The sequence below is a fragment of the Aedes albopictus genome, chromosome 3 (assembly GCF_035046485.1).
Source record: "Aedes albopictus strain Foshan chromosome 3, AalbF5, whole genome shotgun sequence".
In the NCBI taxonomy this organism is placed as follows: domain Eukaryota; kingdom Metazoa; phylum Arthropoda; class Insecta; order Diptera; family Culicidae; genus Aedes; species Aedes albopictus.
This window is the reverse complement of record NC_085138.1, coordinates 305,156,538-305,183,481: the sequence shown is the minus strand read 5'-3', so window position 1 is coordinate 305,183,481 and position 26,944 is coordinate 305,156,538. Positions and strand designations below refer to the sequence as shown.

General features: G+C 37.3%; 1 protein-coding gene across 1 annotated transcript; it reads left to right on the top strand.

Annotated features, from left to right (window-relative positions):
- The first annotated feature begins 424 nt into the window (after positions 1-424).
- Positions 425-26,527, top strand: LOC109418513 (uncharacterized). Its single transcript, XM_029857276.2, has 3 exons — positions 425-1,091; positions 24,413-25,460; positions 26,048-26,527. The coding sequence occupies exons 1-3, from the start codon at positions 990-992 to the stop codon at positions 26,389-26,391; spliced, it is 1,494 nt and encodes a 497-aa protein (XP_029713136.2). The 5' UTR covers positions 425-989; the 3' UTR covers positions 26,392-26,527.
- The last annotated feature ends 417 nt before the right edge of the window (positions 26,528-26,944 follow it).

Here is a 26,944-nt window from a genome sequence, read left to right as displayed (position 1 = left end):
CAATCTTGGAGATTACTTCAGGATTGCCACAAAAGTAGAATTGTTACTTGGGACGTGTCTCGGTCCTATTCTTTTTCACAGTAGGTATGTACGGATTAGGCACTTAAGAAGTGGAAAAGTATTTTAAAATGTCAGCCAAAGATGAGCAGAAACGTCTTTACCTATTTGTAGGTTTTGTAGATATGTTACCATTCTTCATTCCGTTACATCATTTAATTGAATCACGTTCGAACAAACCATAGTCGTGATCGATTTCCCGATCGCCTAATTATACAAATATTCTCTTCTTACAGAACGGAAGTTTTGTCTTGAGGCATGTCTGTTTAAATAACGGTCAATAAATTTGCATTTGACTAGAGGAGTCGTCCGTCTTGTGCAGAACACTGATTAGCCAATTCTAATACCTCCGAAAATGGTTCCGAACCACTCAAAGCACGAAAAAAAAATGCAATGAGATCACTCGCCGTCGCCGGTCGTCACCCACACGATCGTTCGTCACTCGGCTGTTTACTGGAAGAAATAAGGTAGCATGCGAATCTTCCCGCAGAATTCCAAAAACTCTCACACCAACCAACGACATTAGATTTCGGGCCGTGCCACTGCCAGTGCGCCGCCGAGTGGTGACAATATTGCTTCTAGCAACCGATCATTCCACCACGCGTAGATACCGATCGGGGATATCGTCATTTCGATTCCGATGACTTTGTGTGTGGGACTAGTAGTGCTATCATCGTCATCTGCATATACGGGCGGCGGCGGTTTATTGTTTTCATGCCGATCGAGTGTACGCGATTAGGGAACGCAAATTTGCCCAGGCAGTTACTTGTGCAACGAATTACAGTTACCTGAAGATTAAAATTGGCTTGCAGTAATCGAATGAAATCGTGAAAATCTCTCCTTGGATTAGTAAAAGATAAAAATTGAACTTAAATCGAGATAAACTGTGCTTTCATCTAAAGTGAAAATTGTGACTTCAAGTAGTGCAAACAATGGCGTCAGCCATGGAGAACATTACAAACGTGAAACTGTACGACTTGATTACCAGGTGGATAGAGGTGCAGAAATTGCGACCGGACTATTGCGATGGAAATGTGAGTTCAGCTTGTAAATACAAACGTCTTTTTATTTGAACAAACACTTCTAGTATTTCAACCATCCTGCAGCAGTCTCTTGTTGAAACAGTGATTTCACCAATTAGCTGTTAGTAATGCGGGGTTTTGTTGGCATAACAGTGATAGTGATAACATTTCATGGATACTAAAATCATTGTCGAAATCTTATTCCGTTACTTATAAATTTTGAGAAGAATAGTCGGGCACTTAACCTTCCTTTGTCCCAAAAAAAAAAGTTACAAATAAGACCCTGGGGTCATTTTTGACCCCAAACTTTGAACAGCTCGCAAAAATCAGTGGCTTGTCCGATTTTGGATCTCTTTGGCTCAAATGAAAGGGCCACAAGTTTAGTTTTCGAAACTACCGGAGAAATCCGGATTTGGCCACTGTGGCCACCGGGAACCTGCTTCAGCTGAAAAAAATGCCGCTTTTGAGACCCTAACTTTGACAAGCTATAACATTACAACCAAACAAGTAATCAGGACCGTCCAAGAATCGTTGGAAAGGTATTTACGTGGACTTTGATTATAGACATTAAAATTGACTAATTATTGAGAACCGGTTCCGGAAATCCGGAACATCCGAAATATTAGTTTTCATCGTTGCTATGTGCTTGAAAGTCCATAAATTTATTCCCTTTATGAATTTTATTGCATAACTTCTCTGCACACTTCACTGAAATGAGAAACATATTGTATAACATATTGAGACCATTTTTGGAGGGTTCTGGGCAGGTCTGGTCAATGCTGAACGGTTTACAAGGACTCCGGAAGCTGGTCAATTGGGTAACGACAATGAACTTCATATAGTTTTTGCTCCAAAACCCGGCGCCACATGGTTCAACCTTCGTCTGTTGTTCTTGTGATACAAAAAGAGATTGATAGTCATCTTCTTCTTCTTCTTGGCATAACATCCCTACTGGAAAAAAGTCTGCTTCTCAACTTGGAGTTTTATTAGCACTTCAACTGAGTTTTATGAGCACTTCTACTGGTATTTACTGAGAGCTATGTCTGCTAATCATTATTTTACATGTGTATATCGTGTAGCAGGCACGAAGATACTCTATGCCCAAGGGAGCAAGGGTAATTTCCTTTACGAAAAGTTCCTAGCCCGACCGTAAATCGAACCCGTGTCCCTCAGTATGGTCATGCGAATGCCTTTACAGCTACCAGGACTTCCACTAGGAATTCCTTTTAGTGTTACAAAAAATATATTATGATCACGTTTCATTACCAATAAATGTATAGATTTGTAAATTTTGGTTAGTATTCTCACAACAACAATTAGGCCGTTACAAATATTTATTTCACTTTTTGTCCCACCCCCTGGTCGAGGGGGGATAAAAATAATAAACCATTTAATCTGAAAAATATTAAAAACTCATCGGATTTGTTACAGAATTTTTAGCAAGAGCCGATAATTTGATAAATATTTTTTATCTACCCCCTCAAAATGCAAAATCCTACCAAACATTTTTGAAGTGGGGGAGACAAAAAGTCAAAATGAAATATATATCTACTTTATTGTAGATGTAGCAATCTAACTTCCAAAAAAATGTACTCTCACTGGAAATGAACTCGAAATTTGTTATTGCAAATTATAAATTACAAAGATGAAGTAATGAGGAGGTTTCATGTCAGTTGGAGGAAGGCTTGTTGAAAATTGCTCTATTCCACCGGCTTTTTCCATCTCCGGTGAAAATAAAACAAAAATCCTTCGGGAGCTCCCACGAGGAGCTTCACCAGGATTTCTTCACGGAGCTCAAACGAGAATCTCTCACGAAGCCCATTTTTCGTCTAGAAGTGCCCGCAGGAGCTCCAGCAAAAATTCCTCTAGATCAGTGGTGCTCGGCATTTTACGCAATTCATCAACAAAATTGTTTAGTACTTATCGAACCACTTCAACGACAAGCAAATTTGTATTCAAACTGAAGCTTAGTATCGAGGTCATTTAGTAGTAAAAGGTTACTAAACTGAAATAAGTTTTGCAACTTTTCGTAACTTGACGAACTTCGACAAAAATGAGTGTGGCCTGCGGGCGTTATTTTTTACTCAATCGAGCAAATCTCGAAAGATTGAAAATATAACTCAGGTTTTTCTCCATAATCAGTTAGCTACAACACCAGGCGTTGGATAAAGCATAAGTTTGTAGCACTTCTCTTCAGTTTTTATTGATTTCTAACCAAATGTTGAGAAAAATACGAGAAGCGCTGAGCTCCACTGCTCTAGATGTTCCATTATTGGTAACCTTAAAGGAGTTCCATAAGGAATACTTCCAATAGTCCCACCATCAAATCCACCAAAAAAGTCATCCAGAAATTCTCAAGGATTTTCAAAAGAAATTTCAGGAGTTCTGATTCTGATCGAAACTCCAGTAGGATTCACAACAGAAATTCGTATAGGCGTTCCACATCGTATTTCTGTATTACATAGTACCACTGCAAATTCCCGCAGAAGTCGCATCCTCTAATACTTCCAGCGAGAATTGCTCTAGAAGTTCCAACGAAAATTTTTCTAGGAGTTCCACCCCGGAAATTCTCTAGCCAGTAGAAATTTTTTTTTGAACTAAGAACTGTTTTCAAAGTGACAACGGGAATGCCTCTAGGAGTTTCTCAGGAAAATCCTCTAGGAGTTCCGTAACGAATTCTCCTAGGAGTTCTACAGAAAGTCGTAGGAGTTCCACTAAATGTTTTTTTTTATTACTTCCACCAATTAGACCCCGGATAAAAACTAACCATTGGGTGTTTGGTGAAAACCATTCCTGCACCATACAGTGTACCAGCTACAATAAAGTGTATTGTAATGAAATGGTTCGCTATACTATACATTTACATTGGATTTTTATGTAACAATATATCATACTGTTTTTCTTACGTTTGAACCATGCACTTTTCCGAAACTTTATTTTTCCGTAAATTTTTAATTATTTATTCAGTTTAAGATTTTTTTCCGTGCTTTGTTTTGTTGATGTTTGTGACTTTTTTTATGCAAAGGAAAGGAAAAACAAAAAAGTGAATAAGTTGAAACATCAATTTAAAGTCAATAACATGTTTAAATCAGAGGTAAACCAGATGTCCTAAGAACTGCAGGTCCAAGCAGGGGTCCAAGAGATATGGCGGGCTAGGTGTGTAGAGTGCGATGAGAGAAATACGAATGTAGGCCAACCCGGAAAGATGCAGGTCAGATTACCGTAAATCAGTGGATGAGTTCAACACTATTCTTTCGGTATTTGCATTGAGGGGAGTTTTCTCCTCTTCTTTCATGTGAACTTGCCCTCGACCACAATCGAATCAAATGCGATTGACAAACTTTATCTTTGACGTAGAGCCATCTTTAACATATGGACTGGACCAGTCTAGTAAACATTCGAAACTTTTTGTAAATGACTGTGATCTCTAACAAGACTGGACTGGACTGAACACTGAAATGACTTCTAATATAGGTTCGTCTGCGGGTTCGCTTTTTAACCTAACTTATATTTGAATCGAACTTGACAGTTTTCTCATGAGTTGTTATGTATTTTAAACTTTAGTCAAACTGGTACCTCAATATTGCAATAACGGTTAAGCACGCTGTAATGATACTTATTTACCTCGTCACCCACTTCATGCAACTACATTAGTGGTCTAATAACACCTAGCGCGCTGGGCATAGTTTCATCATGCCGCTCAAAGTGTTGCCACAAATAATGCTTAGTTTGCAAAACCCGGTTATCTGGCTGGTGGGGCATGGGAGCCTAAGCTTCAACTGTTAATGCAATCAGAGACTACTCAGACTTAGACGTGGGCGATCCTATATATGAAGGGTTATCCAAAACGCTCTGGAGAATTCCCAAAGCGCATTCTAATAAATCTAGTAAGCCTAAGGTGCCATTAACAGGAGGAAAATGACAAGATAATATAACAATATATGGTTTATGTAATGTAAAACAATACAACATAACAAAAGAGAACCATTCCAAAACCATTTGATTAAATGTATAACCAGTAGTGAAATTACAATTAAAAACAATTTATTTACGGTACATTTTGTTGTTTGAAACCATTCATGTACCATACAATGTACGGTATATTTAAACCCACGTATCAGTATTTTGAACAATTCATTAACAATAAAATGTATGGTTTTGCAAAAAAAATATATATGGAGAAAAATATTTTTTTATATTGTTACGATACTTAACAACCTGTAAGGTACACCGGGGCAAGTTGAAACGGGTGGGGCAAGATGAAACGCGAAGTTTTGAAATAGATTTCAATAAAATTTGGAAATTGAAGGATAAATTAAAAGTTGGTTTGAATCAAAAACTCTGTGTTATGGCAATCAAATTGTTTAACATCATTGAATAACATCACTTAAACCCGCTGTTTCATCTTGCCCCACCCGTTTCAACTTGCCCCGGTGTACCTTATAATATATTGTAAAAATCTTATATACAATTCATGGTATGGTGTCTACATTACATCTTATTGTTTTTGTATTTTTATTTTTACAGTGGTGTCTATTGTAAAAATATAATTCTAAATAGTACTGTTACAATACAACGTTCGGTTTTTCTACTGTATTTTTTATTCGGGACTAGTTTACAAAAAAAAACTAAAGTCATGAACTTCTACCATCGACCAAAATTGTTGATGCATAATTATGTTCTGATATCAGGATCGTGCTTTGAAAAATTTTAAGTGGAACAGTTTTTGAGTTTATCCTGAAAATCGAGCTCTATAGTTTTATTTTTAATATGAAATTTACTGTCTCCTTAAATTTGAGCAAAATATCTAAAAATAATAAAGATTTGTATTTTTTGCAGTAAGAAAAAAATAATTGAAAAAATCTTTCTCAACGTACATTTGGAACCCTAGATGTAGGCCAGTTATTTTTAAAAAATCAGCTCAATCGGAGCATTGGTTACGGAAATAGAGATGCATGAAGGGAGCAACTTTGCTGAAAAATTATAACAAAAATCGATTTAAAATCGACAGCCTTGTATGGAAAGTCAAAAAAAAATCCGCTCTACTGTAATTTTTTTCCTTCACGTTTTCGAACTCAAGGCATGATTCTACACTAAAAATGATCATCAGCTTACCGAGTTCAAAAATGCTTTAGTGTTATTTCTCTAGTAGATTCACTGGGAATTCCTCAAGGAGTTCCTGTCTGAGTTTCACTGGCAATTTTGCTCAAAGTTTCAACGGGAGTACTTCCAGTTACACCGGAAGTTTCACTCGAAGATCCTCTATGAATATTTGTAGGCCCCTCTCCGCTAATATCCAGAAATTGTAGTAGTTGATCCACAGTGAATCCGTCCAGCAAATCCATTGTGAATTCCTCCAGTATATTCACTGGAACTCCTCTAAGACATTCACCAGTGATTCTCCTAGGAGTTACAGCAAGGCTCCCACTAGGAAACCGACTAGGGATTCGTTTAGAGAATTTCTCTGGGATTTGCATCGATTATTACTAGAAGCTGCATCGGGAAGTCCGGCAAGAGTTATACCGGAAATTCTTGTGGGAGTTCCACCGAAAATCTCTTCAGAAATCATTCTAAAAGTTCCAAAGAGAATGTCCTTAGTATTATTCACTGGGGATACTTCTCGAAGTTTCACTAGAAATTTCTAACAGGAGTACCGCCGAGAATACTAAGTAATTACTGTAGAAGTTCCACCGTACATTCCTGCAGGAGTTCCATCGGGAATTTCTCTACAAGTTTTACCAAATAGTGCACTAAAAATTTCGCAGAAAATTCAGCGGAAAGTCTTCTAAAAGTTTCTTCGGAAATTTCTCTATGCAGCATCAAGTTATTACGTTATAATTAAATCTTAATTTTCGGACCACTCCCCCTCCATTACGCATTTTTGTGTGTGAAAATCCAGAGTTCCACTCCAATTTCTCTTGGATTCTCACCGTAAATTTGTTTAGAAGTTTAACCGGATTTTTTTCTGGGAGCTTCATCAGATAGTCTTTCAAGAGTTTTGCTGTGAATATCTGTAGGAGCTCCGCAACACAGATGCATCGTGAATTCCTCTAGGAGCTCATCTGGAAATTCCTCTTGAATTTACAATAGTTACACCGGATATTCCTCTGAAATTTATAGTAGGTACATCCAGAGGAGTTTCACCGGAAAATCCTCTAGGAGTTCCACTAAATGCCCTATTTTTTTGGTTCATAGTTTTTATGAATACTCCACATGGAATTCTTCAAAGACTTTTATTCGATTGTTTTTAAGATTTTCATCGGGAAACCCTCCAAGATTTCCTACCGAAAATCATTGAGGATCTTCACCGGGAAGTTCTGTAAAAAATTCACCAGGCCTTACACCAGTAATTCATCTAAGAGATAATTTTATTATTTCTTTAATTAAAAAAAAAAAACAAACAAAAAAACAGTTCCACCAGGAGTTCCGCAAGTACTTCCTCAGGAATTTTCCTAAGAGTTCCACCGCTAATTCTTCTAGGGTTTCTACCAAGAATCTGTCTATCAGAAATTCCTTCAGTAAATCTCTAGAATTTCGTTCAGTAGTCTCTCAGGAAAATTCTTCAGGCGGTCGTCCGAAAATTCCTTCAAGAGTTCCTTTGGAATTTTTCTTATTAATTTTTCATAAGTTCCGGAGGAGATCAGCATTTGTTCATTTCTATACCAGAATAATACAGTGACGATAAATAATAAAAATTAAGCCGTCAAAAGCCTACATTTGTTGTAAAAATCTGAGAGCAATACAAAATGGATTTTTCCGGTGGCCACTCCGGTGACCACGAGGAACCAATATGACTATTCATTTGGGGCCCCTCAGCATGACTATACTGAGGGACACGGGTTCGATTTACAGTCGGGCTAGGAACTTTTCGTAAAGGAAATTACCCTTGCTCCCTTGGGCATAGAGTATCTTCGTGCCTGCTACACGATATTTACATGTAAAATAATGATTAGCAGACATAGCTCTCAGTAAATACCAGTAGAAGTGCTCATAAAACTCAGTTGAAGTGCTAATAAAACTCCAAGTTGAGAAGCAGACTTTTTTCCAGTAGGGATGTTATGCCAAGAAGAAGAAGAAGATGACTATCAATCTCTTTTTGTATCAAAAGAACAACAGACGAAGGTTGAACCATGTGGCGCCGGGTTTTGGAGCAAAAACTATATGAAGTTCATTGTCGTTACCCAATTGACCAGCTTCCGGAGTCCTTGTAACCCGTTCAGCATTGACCAGACCTGCCCAGAACCCTCCAAAAATGGTCCTAAACAATATGTTTCTCATTTCAGTGAAGTGTGCAGAGAAGTTATGCAATAAAATTCATAAAGGGAATAAATTTATGAACTTTCAAGCACATAGCAACGATGAAAACTAATATTTCGGATGTTCCGGATTTCCAGAACCGGTTCTCAATAATTAGTCAATTTTAATGTCTACAATCAAAGTCCACGTAAATACCTTTCCAACGATTCTTGGACGGTCCTGATTACTTGTTTGGTTGCAATGTTATAGCTTGTCCAAGTTAGGGTCTCAAAAGCGGCATTTTTCAGTTGAAGCAGGTTACCGGTGGCTACAGTGGCCAAATCCGGATTTCTCCGGTGGTTTCGAAAACTAGACTTGTGGCTCTTTCATTTGAACCAAAGAGATTCAAAATCGGACAAGCCACTGATTTTTGCGAGCTGTTCAAAGTTTGGGGTCAAAAATGACCCCAGGGTCTTATTTGTAACATTTTTTATGGGAGCGCCCCTAGGGGTCGTTTAATACTTTTTATTTTTGGGAATGGTTTATTTCCGCGAAAAAATAATTGTCACAAAATTTCAGATTGCTAGGATTCGTTAAACAAAAACTACAGCGAATTGAAATTCGAAAAAGGTCAAAAAAGACCAAGACCTTACTAAGGTTAAGGAATCTGCAGATGCCATTCCTAAACGTAATATACAGAGGATAGACAAAAATGATCAGGAAAGGCAAAATTTTCACTTTTCAAAAAATGGTCAAATAACTGTAACTTTTTGATAAGTGCATAATAAAAATGTAATTTTTACTGTAAGCCCGGGTAGACGAGAATATCTAAATCATATCTCAAATCGAACACTTTTTGCTGTCATAGCTCGATGTGATAATGATAAGTTATTCAAAAATCTAATGAATATCGCACGAATAGCTCAAAGTGATATGATGTTAGTTTTTGTTTTTGTCGAAATAGCTGAAAATTTCTACATAAGAACAAGTTTAGCTCTTCTGCACGAAATGGAACACATACACCCATAGAGATGGCTCAATGTTAGTGAAATGCCATGTGCCCCTTTCTGAGCTGTGAAAACGAAGAACCGCATGCTCTTATTTTTATGTTATTTACAACAGCGAGCCACAGTTGCGTGGTAAGCATCGCCGCCTGTGAATCCTAAGGTCGTAGGTTCGATGCTGCATGCTGACATTTTTTTAATTTTTTTTTCCAGGAAAAAGTGACAAATCTTGTCTGCTATTATTTTGATCTTGTAATATCTTAACGAGCTATTATTGAGTAGTTCACCATATTAGATTTTGCTATTATTTCTGTTCTTTTACCTCTTATATCAATCAAACCAATATCAGTTTTTGCTCTTCAGTAATTCAATCTATCATAGCAGAATATGCTATTCATCAGATTTTTCCACCTACTCGGGAGATGATCAACTAGTTGTGTGTCAATGGTCCAAGTTTGGGAAAGATGGGCTATTCTACATGAAGTTAAAAAGATTCCAGAAAAGTCATATTTATCCGATAGCCAACTTTGAGCTGTTATAGCAGGGGAACTTACGTATTTTCGGCAGTTTTTTTTTCTTTGTCATGGTGGGTTTTTTGAAACCTTTTGGTCTCAGAGTTGGCCTCAAATCCTTCCCAACCGAGCTGAGTTATATGCCCAAATTTCAGACAATTCGGCCCACAAAAAACCCCCATGACGAAGAGAACAAACCTGCCGATAATACCCTTCGTCACCCTATCTCCGAATTGAATGATCCGAATGCAATGAAATTTTAGGCGTTTATGACTCATATAATAAGCTTTGAAAAAAAGTTTGACTAAACTTAAAATTATTAATAAGAACAAAAGTTACAGCAATTTAATTTATTCTAGGATTTTTTAGTAAACTGGTCTAATTTTAATATGCTTCCCATTACTATTTTAATTTATTGTCGGTTATTTAGTTACTTCCTTTTAAAACATCCATATTCGAGTCAATTAGAGGGAATTCAAATAAACTATAATTACCATCTCGAATTTTGAAGCGATGTTGAAATTTTCGATAAGTTGGTGTTATATCAGAAAAATAGTCTAAACGCTATAATTTTCTTCCGTGTCAACCATTTTAGGTTATGTCAAAAGTTTTTCAAAGCTTACCATATGAGTCATGAACGCTCAAATTTTCACTGCATTTTGTTCATTGAATCCGAAGATATAACAGATCAAAGTTGCCAATCGGATAAATATGACTTTTTCTAGAATCTTTTTAATGTCATGCTGTATATCCCGATCTTTCCCAAATTTGGACCATCGATACACAACTAATTGAACAACTCACAGTAAAAAATAGTAAAAAATTTTGCCTGTCCCGATCATTTTGTCTATGCCCTGTAAACCATTCAAAAATTTCAGATATAATTTTTGAAGAACTTGTTTAGAGGAATATGTTTAAGTGAATATGCCTTAAGAAACATCTTGTGACGAAAATTATTGGAAATTAGATACAAAAAAGTTCAAAACATGTCTGGGAAAATAACAATCGAAATTTTTCAAATATTTTAGCTTAGACAATTTCCTACGTAATGTTTTTCATAATGGGCATCGTGGCCGTGCGGCTAGAGGCGTCAGTCAGCTTTGGAGTGTGGGTTCGATTCCCGCTCCAGTTGGGGAAAACTTTTCGTCGAACGAAAATTTCTCCACTGGGCCACTGGGTGTTATGTGTGTTGTCCGTTGACTTATGTAAGTGCTTGTTTTCTTTCTGTACATCCTCTGGTTGAAGACGGTGTAGTGTCTTTTTTAGTCATGGTACACTTATGTTATAAGACAATAATAAGTAGTTATATTGGGTTTCTGAAAAAAAACCCTTGTAAATTTTAAGTCACTTTCTAAAGATTATATTTGGGAAAAATAATCGAAGATTTTTTTTGTGCATCACCGAGTAAATTCCTAGGATAAGTTTTGTCGAAATATTTCAAATATGTCGTATCTGATGGGATTTCGCATTTAAATTTCAGGCAAACCATTCTGGAATTCTAACGTATCCAAAGCAACTCCTGTCCATTTTTTTAGTTTCACACGAAATTATATCCGACGTGTCAAAACAACTCCTACCTAACAATTTGTAGATTTACGGTGATATACTTCACAAGAAGTTATGTTGAGATCCCACGGAAATTTGGGGTAAATATTATCCAGGAGCTTGGGAGAACTTTCTGCAGACCAAAAACCAACAACAATCTTTTTAAGATTTCTAGGAATAGCTATTTGAGAAATCATACAATAAATTGTCCAAGATGTAAAATTCAAAATTTAAATACTGATTTCATAGTGAAATACTGACTTCATAGTGAACTAGCGAAAACACTTGCTCGCAGTATTTTTTTTCGGTTTGGAGCACTTTTAACATACACAATATTTCGGCCATTAAAGTGAAACCAACATCTTTTCTAATTGTTGTCTCTAATTTTTATTTTTTTTTTCTTATTGGCATCCCGTCTGGGATGAAGCCTGCTTCAAAGCTTAGTGCTCTAAATGCAGTTCCACAATTTAAAACCGAAGCTTTCTCAACCAATGACTATTTTGAATGTATATATCGTCTGTTAGGCACAAAGATAGTCTGTGCCAGTGATCACAAAACTGTGACCCCCAAGAAGGTTTAGTGCGGCACGCTTTTGATTTTGAGATAAAAAAGCAGTGTATGTCCCTCTGAAAGATTCTATAATAGCAAAATAAAGTACATTTTTCTAATATTTTGATCATTATTTCGAAAATATTCAGAACTGTTATTTTTAGAATCTTTAGAATCTTTTGATAAGCCATTAACATGTTCTAACTCAGTTTTGCTAAGATATTGAATTTTCCTTGAGATAACGAATTTATTCCAAATTTTGAAGTGTCTACCGTGCATTTTAGTTTTCTAGTAGAACATGTCAGCATGTCAGTAATATCAAAGTTAATCTTCTACAAAACTACTACATTATTCCTTAAAACTATCACATAAGTCTACATTTATCTTCTCAGAAAGCACTATTTTGCTAGCTAGCCTTTGCTAGGATTTTTTCCAGAATATACTCGGAAAATAATATTTTTTTCTAGAATTTGCTTTCAGGAGTTTTGGAAGGCGTTTTTCACAAATTGCTCGAGGTTTACTTATTTGCGATTCTTGTCTGAATTGTGCCAAAAAAAACAATCAGAAGATCAAGTAGAAATTAGTTTAAACAATAAGAGGATTCACTAAACAGATTAAACAACTGCGTCACCCATGATTATCTAATTATTTGAAATGTTTCACGAAATTGCGAATGAAATCAAAGATTGCCTTGGCGATCGCGACGTTTAATCAGGTTGATATCCAATCAGCGGTTTACGCTGTTAAATGAATCCTCCTAATTTCTCATTAAAAATTCAGTATTAAATTAAACCTTCATTTGTGCAAGTTTATCCTGTTTGAAATTAAATAAATCAGTAAATTCATGATCGAAGTTTTGAAGTCCGTTTCTTGAGTTTTCTATATTCAGATTTTTTTCTAAAATTGTGTATAAAGTATAATTTGCTTGGAAGCTTTCAAGAAAATACCTTTCAAAACATTCTATTACAAATTATTTCAGACGATCAGACATTCCTTCAAGATTTCAACTGGGATTTTTTTATAACTTTTACAAAAGGTTTACAATCATTTCAATGAAAATGAAGGATTTCAGAAGACGTCAGCATAGGCTGCCTTAAAATTCCACAAGTCAAACATTTCTTCAAGAGTCTCTACAATAATATTTCCATGAAGTTTTACAGTAATATCCATGGTGAATTATTCTATGAATCATTCGGTGATTTAACAATTTCTGAAGATCTACAGGGTGGCAACGTGAAAGTGATACAGTAGTTTGGGAGCCATACGTTGCCATTCATGCTATTGCATTGAAAACAAGTGTGCTTGGGGAAATGGGATCTTAGATATGGGGCTTTTAAGAAAGAAAGGATTCACGGATTGACTCTGAAGAATATTTCCGACAGGGTTGCCAGATCTCGCGTTCTGCTCAAGACGCACGCTGCTCACAACATTTTTTTTTGGACGACAATTTTTTACTTTGGAAGCGTCTCTGAATAAACAAAATGATCATGTGTATGTGTATCAAGTCTTCGTGAAATTCCTGCCGACAAACGAGAGGTTCAACGATATCGAAGTGCTGCAACGGTGATGGTTTGGGGTGACATATCAACAAAATGCCAATTACCATTGTTGTTCATCGACAGGTGCATAAAAATCAACAAAGAGTACTTTTTACAACACGTCATCAAAGATCACCTATTCCCCAGAGCCAAGAAACTGTTTGGAAAAGAAAGTTTTTTGTTTCCAGCAGGACTCAGTACCGACACATAAGGCAGTGGTTGTTGAACAGTGACGCAAGCAAAATTTACCGTACTTCATCAGCTCATCGGAATAGTTGGTTTCATCTCCCGATTTGAACCCACTGGACTTTTGTACATGGGAATACATGCTAGGGAACCTGGGCGATGCGAAGAACTTGGTTTTGGATGCCTTCAAAAATCGTTTGGTAAAAATTTGGGATGAAATGCCGGACGAAGAGGTGCGTGCGACTTGTAATAACTTCGAGAAACGTCTGCGGGCCGTAATTTAAAACAAAGGGGAATGATTCTAATTGAACTAAATACTTTGTAAGTTTAATACTTTGTTGTGCTGTCAAAAGTGAATTTGCAGAAAAATTAAATCCTGTTTGAATTTGGCATCAGTTTTCGAGTGTATCATTTCTACGTTGCCACCCTGTACAAAGAATCACACAAAAAATCTCAAAAGATGTTTATTTTGAAAAATAAAGCTTCGCGAATTCTTCCAAAGCTGCGGTAATAAATTTCCTACGAATTTGCCAAAATTTGCTCCAAAATGTTGCAATAATTTAACCAGGAATACCAAGTTTTTTTTTGATAGACACAGGGCTGTTACAGAAGTGTCGATTTGAAAACCACAAAATCCGCGCCAACGTCATCAAATCCGCAGCAGTACAAAAACATATGATTTTGATGTATCAAGTTCATATAAAACAAAAGCTGGAAAAATGGAAAAGTTCATGCTCTTTCTTTTATTGGATCACAGATAAACCTTATTTCTATTGATAGAAATATTTTTAACCATATAAATCAATTTTTTTTCCTCTCCATGACTTCGTTTGACAACTTCTGCAAAAAAAAAACAAAAAAATATGCACACTGGTGATAAAATTTTTGAATAGATGCTTGATTCCTCGTCAGGATGTCTCCTTTTTTTTTAGAGAATGGAATTTTCTATTTTAATCAGGATTTATTTTATTATTTTTATTTTATTATAGGGTAAGAAATCAAACTTTGAACTAGTCAAATTGTAATCTTAATTTGAACCATTTCAAAATTCATTAAAACAACGACGTACTTTTCAGGCAAATATTGTCCCGAAAAGATGTTAAACAGCTTTCCGTAATATAATCTGATAACATGGACTTTAAAAGCATTGAAAAAAGCGTGTTTGTCATGGAAAAGAGGCAATTGAAAAATCACTGTGATTTCACCCATTTCCCCCAAGAGAAAGCACATTTTCGGTGCACTCGTACAGCTCATTCATTGTATCACATGCAATATGTGAACACGTCAAATAAAAGCTTATTTATCGTAGAATCGACCAAACGAATAATATTCCGCATAATTTGTCATAAAATTATCAAATTTAAGTGATTCTTACTTGGAGAATGTTATCTTAAGTTGAACCATTTGTAATCTAAATTTGAACTAGTAAACGGGGGTGAGATTCTAGTGTTGGCCTTTAGATTGCGCTAGTGGTTGCTTTGTTTACTCTTGGGGGATGAAAAAATCCAAATTTAGTTTCCAAATTCCTAAAGAATTTCGAACATTCTGAGTTGAGATTCCACTTCCTAATGAAAAATAGGTATGAGAATTAGCAGATTCATGTGATTTTTCATTGTTCAGCATGGAATTGGCTGTTTTGTGAGTTGCTCGAGCTGTTGCCGCCAGTAGTTCAAATTAAGATTAAAATTGGTTAAAATTATGATTACGATGGTTCAAATTAAAATCATTGTTGATGAAAAATCAAATATTTCAATGAAATTCGGTGCAAATACAAACTTTTTACCATTTAACAGAAAGTTTATACCCGTGGCTTTCATGTACATACGACTTTGCCGTTGTAAATTATTTCCATGTAGGAGAAAAAATCACTTAAAATTTGCACTACTTCAGGAAGCCGCAATTTGGTTCAAATTTTGATTACCTACCCTATATGCAATTTCAGCAAAACTGTATGGTGAATCATTACTTAGTATCAGTTTCAAAGCGATTGGCAATCGTTTCAATTATACTGTGTCTATTTGTTACAAACATTTTGGTAGAAATCCTGAAAAAATCACATTTTCAGACATTTACTGAGAGATTCATGAGAGAAATTCCTGTTAAATTTGTGACAGGGGCTTTTCGGGCTCGTTTGGAAGATAACCATCAATGTTAACTTCTTTTCCCGATCAGCCTAGATACACGCAGAAAAATTGCGCTTGTTTAAAACAATAAAACGCATGGTTGATTTTCAAACTGAGAATTTACTTATTCCATAGTTATATTTCATTGTTTTCATTTAGAGTTTATCGATAAAAACAACCGATTACCATCATTTCATATAATGTCAAAAATTTCATTTGTTTCAACAAAATAAAAACCATAAACATGGTCCGAAAGCACTCACACATCTATAAAATGCTTACCCCAACATCGCCACAACGAAGAAGGTGTAGCAAATCCATCACGCCAACTTCCAAGTGCAGTTTTGGCCGTGATGGATAACGCGCAGGTACTCACGACAGCATCCACAAAAAGTTGATCGGTTTCGCCTTTTTTTGTCTTTTTTTAGTCGTTCTCCTCCCCATCCGCTTATCGACGCTCTAAAAATAGATTTCCGAACTGCCGCAGCTGCTGCCGTCACCAACACAATCGCATTCCGGGTTTGTTAGTGGCAAAAGTGCAGTCGTTTGAATCAATCCATTATTTCATGTTGAAAATACCATATCTCTGTTTTAACAAACTGTCAAAAATTTCGACAAATGAAAATATTTGTATTATCAAACAATAGAACAGTTCAGTTTAAACTAGAAATCGGTTTGTCGCTATAGTAAACTGAAAAATCGGTTGATTTGAACTAGAATTTAATTGTGTTTACAATTTATTTTTCTGCGTGTAGCTGTGTAGTGTCGGTAGCGGTTGTCGCAATTGGCTAAGAATAACGGAATAACACTGCGGACCGCCTGATCCAGTGGTAAGAGTCCACTAAACAGGTGACCCCTAATTCATGGTGTTATGCGGCTTTATGCTTACCGTGCCAAGGAATGAATGGTTAGGGGGAGGGGGGGGGGTCTAATAAAAACCTAACCACAAACGGAGCCTGTGGAGATTTAGGGCGCCCTCCACAGTATTACGCCCTTATTGCGCTAACCGGAGCAATAGTGCAGTGGACCTTGCGTTTCTCCGAGATAATCAGTTGCCCTTCTTAACCCTTATGTGGCCGACAGGGTACCCGGGTACCCAGCACCCATTTAAAAAGCACGGTGTAGAAAAAAGCAAAAAGTTTGCCGGACACATAACGATTAAGTCTCAAATTTGAGGCTAAATAAGGGCGGGATTATTCAAATGTTGTAAATTACACGCAGAAAAATAAATTGTAAACACAATTAAATTCTAGTTCAAATCAACCGATTTTTCAGTTTACTATAGCGAAAACCGATTTCTAGTTTAAACTGAACTGTTCTATTGTTTGATAATACAAATATTTTCATTTGTCGAAATTTTTGACAATTTATTAAAACAAACAGAGATATGGTATTTTCAACATGAAATAATGGATTGATTCAAACGACTGCAATTTTGCCACTAACAAACCCGGAATGTGATTGTGTTGGTGACGGCAGCAGCTGCGGCAGTTCGGAAATCTATTTTTAGAGCGTCGGTAAGCGGATGGGGAGGAGAACGACTATAAAAAGGCGAAACCGATCAACTTTTAGTGGATGCTGTCGTGAGTACCTGCGCGTTATCCATCACGGCCAAAGCTATACTTGGAAGTTGGCGTGATGGATTTGCTACACCTTCTTCGTTGTAGCGATGTTGGGGTAAGCATTTTATAGATGTGTGAGTGCTTTCGGACCATGTTTATGGTTTTTATTTTGTTGAAACAAATGAAATTTTTGACATTATATGAAATGATGGTAATCGGTTTTTATCGATAAACTCTAAATGAAAACAATGAAATATAACTTTGGAATAAGTAAATTCTCAGTTTGAAAATCAACCATGCGTTTATTGTTTTAAACAAGCGCAATTTATCTGCGTGTAGCTTACATTACTGCAGTAGAAGTTCGATAAGTGCAACATGTTTACGTTTCAGTTACCGAATGAAATTCGCTAACTGCAACGACTGACAGCCGTCAAACAGTTGTCAATTGCTGTTGGACGCAGCCAGAATGCACTCAAAAACATAGCAATGCAGCTGTAGTGCATCTGAAAAACATCGCAACTCTGTTGACGTTTCGTTTTTGACAGATAGCGGTGCGATAACTGCAAAATTTTTGCACTTAGCGGACTTGCAGTTAAAAAGCATTGCAGTTAAACCGTTTGCACCGAGCGAACGTCTACTATACCTATATGGGTTCGCTTAATGCGTTTTCGCCATTGGCGTTTTTCAATTGACACCGATTTGGTTTGTCGTTGATGTTTCCTTTTTGTACTGTGATTGTGAAGAGTGTAATCCTATCTAGTTTTGGTAGTGGCTACGGCTAGGAAACTTCAGATCAATTTTCAACATAAAAAGCGTGCATAGCCCAAGTGGCTCTACTTCAAAAAGTTCATTTTCGTAGGGTAACATCTGTATAGGTTACCTTGTGAACCCAGTTTTGTTTCTTTCATTATAAAAGAAGTGTCGTGCCTCGAGCATGCTGTATCTTAAAATAACGTTAACAGTATGTTTCAACCTTTCCTTATAAATGCCTTCAAGCAAGCTGTTGTATTCAGCATCTTTTCGCTGATATTTTGCAGTATTGCTACGATTATTACATCATCTGAAGTATCTCAAACATTAATTTGAGATGCTTCTGTTTGATGGATTACTTAGGTAGTACAGTTCATGAATAACTTAACATAGAATTGACCTTCTTTGCATTTTTGAGTGTCCCTTTGCATACTTTGCGTATTCAGGCGTCCCTGCTTAAAAATGGGGGAACCTGTACTAATTGGTTGCGACCACATTTTATGGATAACTCGCTTCCATTGCAACTCCAAGAGAGTTTCATTGTGTTTTGGTATCTACAGTGTATCAAACAATTGTCCGTACAGCAAATTTTTGTCAAAATATTTTTCATTCAAATGTTAATAACTTTTTTATGCGTCAATCAGAAACGCTGAAATTTTGACCAATCATGAATCATATATAAAAGCTCCATTGGTAAAATTTTGAGCAAGATCGAATAAGTTTTCTGAAAGTTATAGAACTTTTAGTAAAACTTTTAAGATTTTTGAACACATATTGCCAGTACATATTGAGATATAATGTTTCAAAAATGTTATAAGTTTTACTAAAGGTTCTATAACTTTAGGAAAACTTATTCGATCTCGCTCAGAATTTTAAGAATGGAGCTTTAATATATGGCTTATAATTGGTCAAAATTTCAACGTTTTTGATTGACGTATAAAAAAGTTATAATCATCTAAATGAAAAATTATTTTGACCAAAACATTGCTGTACGGACAATTGTTTGATACACTGTACAACGCCCTCCATTGTGGTATACCATAACTATTGCTTTGAAAGAAGCTTGTCCTCTGCGGTCTGTGCGGATCACAAGAGGTATTCATGAATGGAACTCTGATCTGTTAGTTCAAAATATCTTCGGATAAACCATTCGGTTGTATGTATAATTACGTACTAGCTTTCGCCCGAGAATTATAGCTATATAATCGACTTAGTGGACCCTGAAAAGCTCTGCTTACTTCAAATCTCCAGGAGCAAATGGGGTTTAACCTATTTTTCTCCAAAGGAATTTGAGTATTTCAAACATGTTTTGAACTCTTGTAGTTTTCTATTGTGTATTTTCATGGCATGAAATTACTTGATAGTTTTATCCTGAAAGGGTGCGTGCGTTGTATAAAGAAGGAATGAGTTCCTGGTTACCACGTTCTTTCTGAAATGCTTAAAACGCGTTGTCGATTATCACATCTGTGATGTTCGTATGGCTGACATGCCTATTCATGTAAACTCACATGCCTTCCAATTTGGGAAGTCCACAGTCACTCTTTTACACAAAGTTGTATGCGTTTTCAAGAAAGTACTCGCTTAAAAGTAGTTTTTGCTTGGGTGATTTCTTGAATATTGAGGGTGCTTTCGATGACGTGCCTTTCAATGTCCTATTGAAAGTTGCATGACGTCACAAGCTACCTCCAATGAGCTATAGGCTCTCTTTACGCTTATGCGTTTTACAATGTCCTTTTTAGGGCGCTGATTAAACCCGTTGTGGTATGGACTATGAGCTCTTGTTGTGCTTATGCGTTCATTCCCTCTTCTAGGGCACCACTTCCTATTTCATCACCTTTCCCTTTCCTAATCCCATTCCATCCCTTGTCCAATTCTCCCTCAGATAAATGATGAAATAAGCTTTTATGTATGGCGATGGCACAAATGTCTCAAATGGAGGATAACGTGCCTCTGGAGCCGGCCTTCTGATACCTGATTCTGCAAACAAATCTTCAAGAATTCAATGAGCGCACCCGCAATTCTGTCAACAAGTCCCACGATTGGTACTCGGCACACCCACGAAAACAAGGAGAAATACTATACTTAACGGTTTTAGTCATCGTCGAGTTCTATATTTAGAAATTATTGATTTTTCTCGCCAAAGAAAAATCAACAATTCCTATATTTATAAAGAGAACTCTACGGAAGCTTTCTTTTGTCAACCTGCCCAGATTAAATTCCATCCAGAGTTTTTCCAAAGTTTTTTCCAGCCAATTCTCAAGAATGGCATCATGAAAATCTCATTTAGGATTTTGCATCTGTAGTTTTTAAGAATATCACAAATTTCAGGACATAGGGTATCGTGCCACTTGGGCGGTGGTTCTATATTCGTCTGTTTGCCACTATAACTCAGTCAATTTTGAACCAATTGACTTGAAATGTTGTACTCGGGTAGATACTATCCCTATCTCACCACATTCCAAAAGTTGTGCCAATTGGTTCAAATTTGACTGAGTTATAGTGGAAAACAGACGAATATAGAACCACCGCCCAAGTGGCGCGATTCCCTACTGTGTCACAAAAAAAATAAATTTTTTTTTACAACACGATCAATCAATTTCTTAAACAAATTTTGATAAATTTGACTACGAACTTCCACCAAATATTTCTCCAAAATTTCCAGTCGACGTTCATCACAATATTTCACAAATACTCCTTAGGGCCTGTCCATAAACTACGTAGACTCTTAGGGGGGACGGGGGGGTCTGGCTTAAATCTACGCTCCATACAAATTTCGAAAATTTTGTATGAACAAAAGTCTACGGAGGGGGAGGGGGGGGGTCTGAGATTGCTCAAAATGAGTCTACGTAGTTTATGGACAGCGCCTTACAACTACCAGGAAGCTCTGATCATTCCAGAAATTTGATCCATGATCCATTGTTTTTCGATCTTTTCCATTACTGCCGTCGATAATTTAAACTCTACCAAAAATCCAGCCTGATCCCATGGTTAAGACAGAAATGATTTAAATATTTTCCCTAAGAAAATCAGGAGGGGATCTTTTAATTTAAAAAAAACTGAGGATTCAGTTCGGTGCAACTTATTTAGCAAGCCAATCATGGGAGTCTTAAGAGTCATAAAATACTGAAGTTGAGTTAAAACAATGTCAATGTGTTTTAACTCAATTTCAGTATTTTAGGTTTGAATTGTACTTATTTTTTTCTGATCGTGTAAAGTTTCATGTCTAAATGTTCAATACAAGTGCATTTGAAAACCATTTCCGCAAAATACGCGCCGGCCGCCGAGTATGGATGAACTAAATACATTTTTTCGAAAATAATTGGAGTTTTAGCACAAAAGGTAGGCGATTTGAAACACAACATGGGACTGACATGCGAAGAGGGGCAGCTTAAGGACAAACGTCTTGAAATCCCGCTTCAACAGTGCATCAAAACTTCAGACGCACAAATCTCAATAGTGCATTTCATTATTCTGTTATTTCTCACTTGTAATAAGATTAAAATAATAAGCTCAGGTGCGCTGGTTTTGTTTACAAAGAGATTTGTGCGCTCAAAATCGTTATTGTCTATCCGGTTGGAATCAAGACCGACATTCAATCAAAAATTGCCATTTTCTTGGTCCACAAGTGTCGCAACTGTTTTGCATCTAGTGCGCTGTGTTGCTGACAACAACGGGAAGGATGCGCACTACCTTTGACATGATTTAAAAACGTCGCGAGTTGGGTCGCGTCGCCACTTGATTGTGCGAAGTCCGGTTTGGTGGCGGCCCGACAATAGTAGGTGCCAAAGTCGGCCATTGTGGCGACCATTTTGGGATTCTTAAAAGTCTGTTCTTAATCCACTTTAAAATCTCTTTTTGGGCGTTTTGTCGCAGTCTAGAAAAAAAAACTATGTAAGCATCAATAAAGAACAGTGGGAAGTATTTTTCACCTAGATTTTTAATTTTCTTTCAACCCTCCTTTGCTTTTTCGCTCCACAAGCAACCTACAGGGAACCTACAGTAAAAATTCCAGACGTTTACAAACTAACAGCAAAGTTATAAATATAACTATGTTTTACGGTGGTGCACAAAATTCCAAAAATCTTTTTTTTGTCTGTATTAACGAGCTTTTTAACCCTAGGCTAGTTCATCTCGGGACCCACGTTTTTACTTCCCTTCCGAAGGAAGAACCCACATTTTTGTGAGTATGTCGGGAGTGGGATTCGATCCCAGGTCCTCGGCGTGATAGTCAAGTGTTCTAACCACCACACCAGGTCCGCTCCAAAAATCTTATTTTCTTGCGTCTGAGATATTTTCGCCAATAGGGTAAAAAATATAATTTGGATATGCACGGCGATGTCTTGTTCCGAAGAGCTATAAAAGTAGATACTTCTCATATTGGATCAAACAGACCCTATTATAATGACTTATGTTGAAAATACGCTTAACAATTAAGAATTCACATACAATATTCACTTCTAAATCGTTGAATTAATAATTGTGTGAAATGTAAAAGCCTTATTGCAATGAAAAATGTTTAACAATGAAGAACTAGACAGCTAATCTCTTAACATTCACCTTGAACGCTTAAAATAGGTTGTGTAAAATGCATTACCATTACAAGTTTTCTACTGTAAATATATTTTGGTCATCTGACGAACTACATGGGAATAGATGCCTGTTAAGCGGAGAAATTAGATTATTTGCAAGAAAATATTTGTTAATTTAAGCTACTTCCATGTTTAGCAGTATTCATGGCTAATGGCTAGTTTCCACTTCGTACGTACTGTGAAAAAAAAATAGGACAAGTAATGGTCAAGTAATGATTCCGCTTAAAAATTACTTGTGCAGTTGCGCAGATGGCAAGTAAGGAGAAAAGTGTAAAACTCGTAACGCCTCCCGTGCGAATCAAATGGAGCTGTCGCTTTTCCTTTTCCGACGAACCGACGTGACAGTGGTGATTCAAAAGTGTCCCCCCCCCCCAAATTTAACGGTCGACCATCGAAGCGAGCGATCGCTTCTGTCAAATCAGCGCAGACGCGAACCGTTTCCTATATGAACACACGGGGGTTTGGTGTCGAGCTATCAAATCATCGCGAGCCGTTATAGAGGTGGGATAGTGTTCGGCTATTTTTCATCATGGCGTCGCGGACAACAAATTTAAATTTAATTGTTTTAGCTGTCACGTCGGTTCGTCGGTGCTATTATTCCGTAAAGAAACGTAACGTTCCTCGTTAAAGCTAAGTTTCGTGTTGCCAAGTATAGAGCGCTCAAGTAAACTTCCACCTTTTTCCACAAGTAATTTTGACAACTGATCCAGTATGGGGAGAAACGTTACTTTTCCTTACGGAATAATAGCGCGGATAATTTTTCCGCAAGGAAAAGTGACAGCTCCATTTGATTTGCACGGGCGGCGTTACGAGTGTTACACTTTTTTCCTTACTTGCCATCTGCGAACTGCACAAGTAATTTTGAAGCGGAATCATTACTTGACCATTACTTGTCCTATCTTTTTGCATAGTACGTACGAAGTGGAAACTAGCCATAAACATTGAGATAATTGCACTGTCCAAATTATATATACCTGAGAATGTCCAAAATATATATTCGGTGTCAAAAATGCAATTCTAACAGGCGATTGGAAATTGTGATTTTCTCAGCTTGAAATGCTTTCATTAAGTTTTTTGTCACCAGGAACGGCAAAGTACAATCATATTGTAAGCGTATTAGTAACTTTGCAAAATAATCAATTGCTTTCTAAGGAAGCTAGGGGACGATTTTTCCAACGTTGTCCTCAGCCTGTCCAAAATACATGAATTACCCTACTCTACCAATTTTATGGATTTTTCATCATCTACACATACTATACAGTAACTGTTTAAAAAACCAGCTGTTTGGATGCGTTCAATTGAAAGTTATACACTATTTTCTGTGGTGCATTTTTTTTCGAGTACAGGCCTTACAAGGTTAAGGAGGTGATATCTCCGAAAACTTAAGAAAACACTTGCGTTAGTCGACTACATATCGGGTTGTAAGACTATTTGGACAGCGCCTTCTATTCTGGGCACTTATCCGCTTTATCTCGATCAATTTTAAACTATTTTTTGTACACGTTGATGTACGTACAGTACATATCTGGTTGAGTGCCCGAAATAGAAGCCCCTGGCCAAACGATCTCGCATGCTACTTTTAAGTGACGCACTGCCAGAGCCAACACTCATTGCTATTCGTCGTCAAGGATGACTAAGACAATGCAATGCTTAAGCTTCTTCCAATTTTGTAAAGTGCCAATTTTCATATGCATATCGCTAATTGTATTATTCGTATTTATCATTTCTCTCTGACACAGCCGCTGAAGGTTGACGTCATGGATCTAACACTGCTGCTGAAATCGATGGGCCTCAAGTTGGAATACATTGACTTTGAAAAGGAAAAGCTGAACGCTGACACACTAACGGTGCAAATCGCCTGCAATAAATCAGGCGTGTTGGCGAAGTTGAGCTATGATTTGGTGAACTGCTCTTGTCCGGATAAGAATGACAAAGAAACCTCTTTTTGGGAGGTGCAAGGGACTGGCCCATCAGTATTTTCAAAATTTCGAAACGATACCTCTTCGAATCTCTTGCCGGAAATTTCGGAAAAATGCTCTATGGTATCTAAGGCTATGCTATCCAATCTGCTGGATTACTACCGAACAAACATAAAAGCTATCGAGCGAGGCGAAGATGTTCTACAATCTCCTTTGAAGGTAACAACTCCTACTATCTGTGTCACGAGCCCAGGTCTGACTAATCATTGCGCCACCCCGCCTGCAGAAGGCAAAGCTGCTGTCCAGGTCGAACCGTCAAGTATTCCTGAAAGTCGACAAATTAAAACAGCACCGGATGGCACCATGATCAAACCCCGGTCATTGGAAGAGCTTCAGGAAAGTCCAAAGAACACATCTAGCGAAAAAGGTGAAACTAAATCAAACACTTCGGCGGAAAGCGTAGGGATAAACAACGCCACACGAGAGTTGTCCGGCCGCGAGACACCCGAGGTTCCAATAATGGTTGAACCAACTCTTTCGAATTCCCACTTCCCGGACGACAGTTCCTTTGCCAACAGCGAAGCCATGAAGGCGTTGATTACGTCCAGTCCCAACGAAAAAGTATTCGACTCCTTTCTGAACGCCGAACTGAACCAGGAGCGGGACCTGAACGTAATTCACTGTTTGCACCAAGCCCGCCAGCAAATCGATGCAGCCATGCTGGTCATGAAGCTGAACAACCCGTACACGGATCTTAGTAAAGCCACCGCCATAACCACTACTCCGCAAACGGTGATTCGGAACAAGGGTGCCGTTCCAAAGTTGGTGGAAAGGAACATCACCGTGGCCAGGAGGATGTCTCTACCAGGTATGCAATATTAGATGGTAGCAAATTTTCAAGAACGAGAACATACATTAAAGTTCTTCTAAAAACCTGGATAGAATCCAAAATTTCAAACGTGAATGTTGGCTAAACAGTTCAACACGAAATCTATGGAGAGTTTTTATCTAAAAATAAATTAGAATATTTTCAACAGTAGTTCCTCTATGTCATCAGAAATGCCTTACGAAGTCTACCACGAAATTCTACAGAATGTTTGCGTATTAGTGAAACTTATACAATACTTTCTAAAAATATTTCCAAAATTCTTCAAAATATCTTTATTTTAATATATATCAAACACTGGCTTTTTTAGACATATTTTGTTTTTCAGAAGTTAAACAGGAATTGTTTTTGTCAGGAAGAACTTTCGAAATCTTTCAAACATATCAGTTTTCGAGACATTTTCCTAAAGAATTCTTCAGTAATAGTCCCAATCACTGCCACCCCTTGCCTCTGTACCCCTTTCGTCACCAAATATATTTTTTTTTGTGGAGCGCTCTCTACAAATTTCTGGCTATTTTTGAAAGTACATTACACCAGATTCTGATTGAACAAATATTTACCCTCCACAGGTCGTTCATCGGAGTCTCCCCGGCTAGCCGCAACGAACACACCCGGTATCGCAAGGAAGAAGCCCGCGCTTCCATCGCAACTGGCAAAGACACGTGGCGACACTCCGCATCCCACTGCATCAAGCTACAAGCCCGTTTCAACGCTGAGAAAAACCAGCTCTTCAACCTCAGTTGCAAGCACCGGTTCCGTGAGCAAACCAATGAGTGCACCGTCGGCGGCCTCCAGAAGACCGGTCGGCGTAGCCAAACCCGTAGGAAGTGTACGGCCAACGGCGAGTTCGGCGATAAAGAAGACTACATCCATCGCTAGATCTGTTAGTGCGACGAAACTCGATAAAAAGTGATTTCAATCGGTCGTTATTGAAATGTTGCTGTTGATTGATGAAACGGGATAGTTTTGTAAATTTCAAGAGCTGTTGTGCCCCATCTACATGTATAAATCGAAACGTAGCTGAAAATAAAATGAAGTCATTTTTACACACGTTATTAATAAGTTCACCGAATAAAAGTGCATCACTAATTCCCAAGCCCTTCAACAATGAATTAGTAGATATTTATAGTACTTTCTGAAAGGTTACTAGCCGATGGTTGAATAGCACTTCTAAACTAAACTAAACTTCTTAACTTTCGCTCTTTAATATCTATTTTTATACTTGCCTTTTTGGTATCTAATGGCCTACACCAAATCAAAGAGTTGCATTATGATTCATAAAAAAAATCGTAGGATGGAACACGTGGGCGCTCTCATTCAGCCATGGGAAACACGATGGTTCTGTTATAATAATTATAGGGTATGTGTCCCATAAGTAATCTCACGCTCTCATATTCATCCTATTCGAAAACAAGCGATTGCGGCACCGATTGGTTCCGTTCTTTTTGTTTACATGGGTGCTTACT